Below are 4,472 nucleotides of genomic sequence, written 5' to 3' on the forward strand. Positions count from 1 at the left end.
GTTCGTGACACCCGATCCCCTAATTCTACGTGTCGGTTCGTGACACCCGATCCCCTAATTCTACGTGTCGGTTCGTGACACCCGATCCCCTAATTCTACGTGTCGGTTCGTGACACCCGATCCCCTAATTCTACGTGTCGGTTCGTGACACCCGATCCCCTAATTCTACGTGTCGGTTCGTGACACCCGCTCCCCCTAATACTACGTGTCGGTTCGTGACACCCGCTCCACTAATCTCATTCTATTAATTCATCAATCCTTCTTTAAACCAAGGCATCATCAACCCCATTACTTTAGTTCATCAAGCCTTCTTTTATACTAAGGCATCATCAATCTCATTAACAAAGTAGATTAGGGTTTTTCAAGATTTGGGATTCAATAGCTTCATCATGCTTATTTTATCACAATTATATAATCACATTCATACAAGCATACAATTAAGCATATAGAAGGGTTTACAATACTACCCAATACATATCATTCGCTATTAAGAGTTTACTACGAATAGCATAAACCATAACCTACCTCCACCGAAGATTCGTGATCAAGCAAGCAAATTCCCCAAATCCTTGTTGTCCTCTTCGTTTCTCTCTCTCTCTACTCGTTCTCCCTCTCTTTCTGTTCTTTTTCTTTTTCTTATTCAAACCCTCTTTCTTTTACCCTAATTAGCATATAATTAAGTATAAAGATGGCAATAATATCCCACTAATTAACTCAAGGTTACCTCTTTTAACCCCCAAGTAATTAGACTTATTAACATTAACCCACTAACTTTATAATTAAAGCAGGAATAGTCCAAAACGCCCCTTAAATTACTAAACAGAAATCCGACCCAGCCTGGGATTACGCAGCCTGTGACGGCCCGTCGTGCCTGCGACGGTCCGTCCTGCTGCTTCCGTCACAAAGTTCAGAGACTCAATTTCCTTGAAGAGTCTGTGACGGTCCGTCGTGCCCACGACGGTCCGTCCTGCCATGTCGTCACGAAGTTCAGAGAGTCGATTTCAGTACCCAAATTTCAGAATTCTAAGTGTTTTGGAACGAGACCCCCTCGACGGTCCGTCGTGCCCATGACGGTCCGTCGTGGGTTCCGTCGACTCAGACAGTTTTTCCAGAAATAAAATCTGATGCTTAAAACGACTAAACAGGTCGTTACAGCTTATGTTATTGATAGCCCTATCATTGTCTTATAATAGATTGAAGCGGTTGATGTCCTATAATATTTGGAAAAAATTAATTATGTTTTTGGAGAAATTTTAGCAGATTTGTAAGATATTCTTAAACCTTTAAGAAAATCTATAAGTTGGAATTTTTTATGATTTGAAAAAAAAAAAGGCAAGTAACATTTAATTTGTTCTGCTAATATTTCATTCTTATTTTCTCAATTACACACTCAATAATGAACTTAGTTTGATCAATAACAATGTCGGCATAACACATAAATATAATTTTTGACTTGTTTTAGCGGATGACTATGCCCTCCAATTTTGATTATTCACAAGTAGACACAACTTGTATATAAAACTGTACAAATAGACACACGTGTCCTACTTGGCATAATACACGTCAGACGCCACGTATGATACAAAATTGCCATGTTGGATATCATGTAAGACGAATGTGTCTATTTGTTCAATTTTGTAGAAGTTTAAGTGTCTACTTGTGCACACCAAAAATTAAAGGTCATAGTTGGCAGCTGACAGCTTACAGAGGCAAAACTAGGTGTGGATTCATGCATTCGGACAAATCCACTAACTTTTTCGTAGATTCTATATTTGTATTAGAAAATTAAAAAAATTGTGTATATTAAGTTGTGAACCCGAACAAATTGATTTAGAACCCCAAACTTCTACTTTTGGCTTCGCTACCCCAAGTTAAGAGTCATGTTTATGTCAATAATGTTAGATGAATCTCTTTAAGTAATTACCCTAGTATGAACATATTTATTAACATGAAGGATTTTCCTACTAAACATATCTCTTATTTTTATGAATGAAATCTTTGACTTACATGATCAATCTTGTTTACCTACTTTATATAGAAGTAGTAAATAGTTATATCCCTATATATTTTTGTATATTCACAAGAAAAACATAATAAAAAAAGAAATAAAGCTTTTCTATTTTCATTTTCATTTTCAATCAAGTATTTATGATTAATTCTCAAGTGGAAGAAGGCATATGAATGTTGATGTAATGTTTGTTACTACATGTGCAGCGTGCAAGCACCAAAGGAAAAAATGTGAACCAAATTGTCAATTAGCTCCATATTTTCCTTGTACTAAAGATGAAGATTTTCTAAATGTTTATAGACTTTTTGGAGTAAATAATACAATTAAACATCTTAATTCTGTGGCTGATGATGAGAAGGCAAAACTTGTTGAAAGTCTAATTTTAGAGGCTAAGATTAGGAAGGAAAATCCTGTGCATGGTTGTCTTGCAGTTGAAAGAAAGTTGAGGGGGGAAATTGAAGCACTTGAAAAGGAGCTTGAACTGGTAAAAAATAATATTTCGTTTTGTAAGAAAACATCCATGTTGCAAATGCAAAAACAACAGTTAGAGGAAGAGCTTGATAGATCTTCCTTAGCTTTGGATTCTCCATTTGATGCTCATAGCATGACCAGGTATGTATGTATGTATATATGTATGTACATTTATTATAGGGAAAATTTCTTTTTTTTTTTTGGATAAGGTTTATATATAAGAATGATTACCTTGTTATTGCTCATAGGCACTAACCATCTAAAGAAAATATAATACTGAACAATTTCTTGTATATGTTGCATATTGGAGAATGTCATTCAACGTAAAACTCTTTCTGTTTGTTCAACCTAATTTGTATGAATGGGGTGTAGGCTAGCTGCTCTAATACTCTTTCTTTTTTCACCTCAAATACCTTGTTGTGGTCAATATATATTGGTTTTGACTATGACAAGTTAGGGTAGTTCCTCTACCTCATAAATTACATCAACTCTAGCACATATTAGCCATATCTTCACCTCCCACAACAACTAAGAATTTTTTGTTCATTGCTACTATATATATATTTGTGTTTGCAATATTCCAGTTATACCGTACGTCCACCTCTTGCTACTTTTTTCATTCTACCTCTATTGGATTCACTAATCAACTCAGAATTATTGGCTTCCCACCTATTTAAGATCGAGTAGCACCACCTCATCATCGTTTGTTTTCTCAACTGTCCATCCAATTCATGTAGCTAAATCAAGAAAAAAAAATTAGATAGAATGTCTAAACTAACATTCAGTAGAACTTGGATTGCTGATTCTGATAAAGATGGGTACAATTCATCAGCAATAACGTATTTCCATGTTTGGGGCAAACCTTCCTGTCTTAACCCCAGTAGTAAAACTAAGATCAAGTCGTTAAAAAATATACAATAACAAAATCTTAAGCTTATCAATACTTTAATTTCCCCCAACAACAATGTCGAAACTTATTATCTCTCAATATACATATGCAAGTGTGTGCGTGGTTGAATGTAATGAAGTAATCCTTGTGCAAACAAACGTCCTTACTCCCCTTGGCTCACAGTCAATGCATGCCTTGCGTTCTTCTCTCTATCTCCACTAAGAATTATCCGTTTAGTTGCTAGATTGTCTTTGAATGTAGGTCTTATTTTGATATATGTGAGTGTGAGTGTGTGTTGGAAAGAGGAATCTATCTATGATTGACCCTCACTATCGATATCACTTCATTTAAGGATGTTGTTGAGTACACATGTTTTTGATACTCACTCACCCTGACTTTTGTACGTTATGCAGGTTTTGAGCCTCCTGCAGAGCAGTATATATACAGGTGCATTGAGTTCATCAAAATCCTTAGAGGTAGTAGTTGTTTAGCTCCATGCACAACAAATATCCAGACTTTCCTAACTTCTCTTTATATTTCTGGCACTTGTTCTACTATTGGATCTTATCAATGTTACCTTACAAGCTTGTAATCATATCACCAAATTAGTGTACACCATATTTATAATCTGAATCTTTGTTCTAATTAATGAAATGTTGACGTTCATCACTTTTCTTACTTCTTTACTTCTATCTTGCGTTTTAATATATTGTTATGATCCAACCCACTACATCCTCTAACACCTAGATAAGAGAACTCTTAGCCCCAAATGCGGAAGTGAGCAAAATATAAGCTAACTCCCTATTTTTATTAAGATATAGAAATACTCAACTCGGTTAAAATAAAGTATTTTTGTCAAGAGATATGCAAAAGCCTCCCCCAAGGACTAGTCTAAACAGGTACAAGGGGTTATAAGAAATTACAAGATTCAAATAATAAGACACGTCTCCTACCATAAAGAAAGAGAATTAGAAATCGTCAGGGGTTATCATATTAATATAAACTCTACATACTGGTAGGCATCATTTTATACTTGAATCCACCACATTATATCATATCATGTTATTGTTCAAAGGAAGCATGCAATATGAAAGTCACCCGACC

General features: G+C 35.3%; 1 protein-coding gene across 1 annotated transcript; it reads left to right on the forward strand.

Moving 5' to 3' along the window:
• Nucleotides 1-2,177: 2,177 nt before the first annotated feature.
• LOC107025095 (LOB domain-containing protein 22-like) lies at nt 2,178-3,788 on the forward strand. The gene is made up of 2 exons (XM_015225955.1): nt 2,178-2,620; nt 3,782-3,788. The coding sequence occupies exons 1-2, from the start codon at nt 2,178-2,180 to the stop codon at nt 3,786-3,788; spliced, it is 450 nt and encodes a 149-aa protein (XP_015081441.1).
• The last annotated feature ends 684 nt before the right edge of the window (nt 3,789-4,472 follow it).

Source organism: Solanum pennellii, chromosome 7 (assembly GCF_001406875.1).
Source record: "Solanum pennellii chromosome 7, SPENNV200".
Classification (NCBI taxonomy): Eukaryota; Viridiplantae; Streptophyta; class Magnoliopsida; order Solanales; family Solanaceae; genus Solanum; species Solanum pennellii.

Bases quoted from the DNA above. Each gene is read 5' to 3' on its own strand.
- LOC107025095 (XM_015225955.1), top strand. From the start codon at position 2,178: ATGAATGTTGATGTAATGTTTGTTACTACATGTGCAGCGTGCAAGCAC.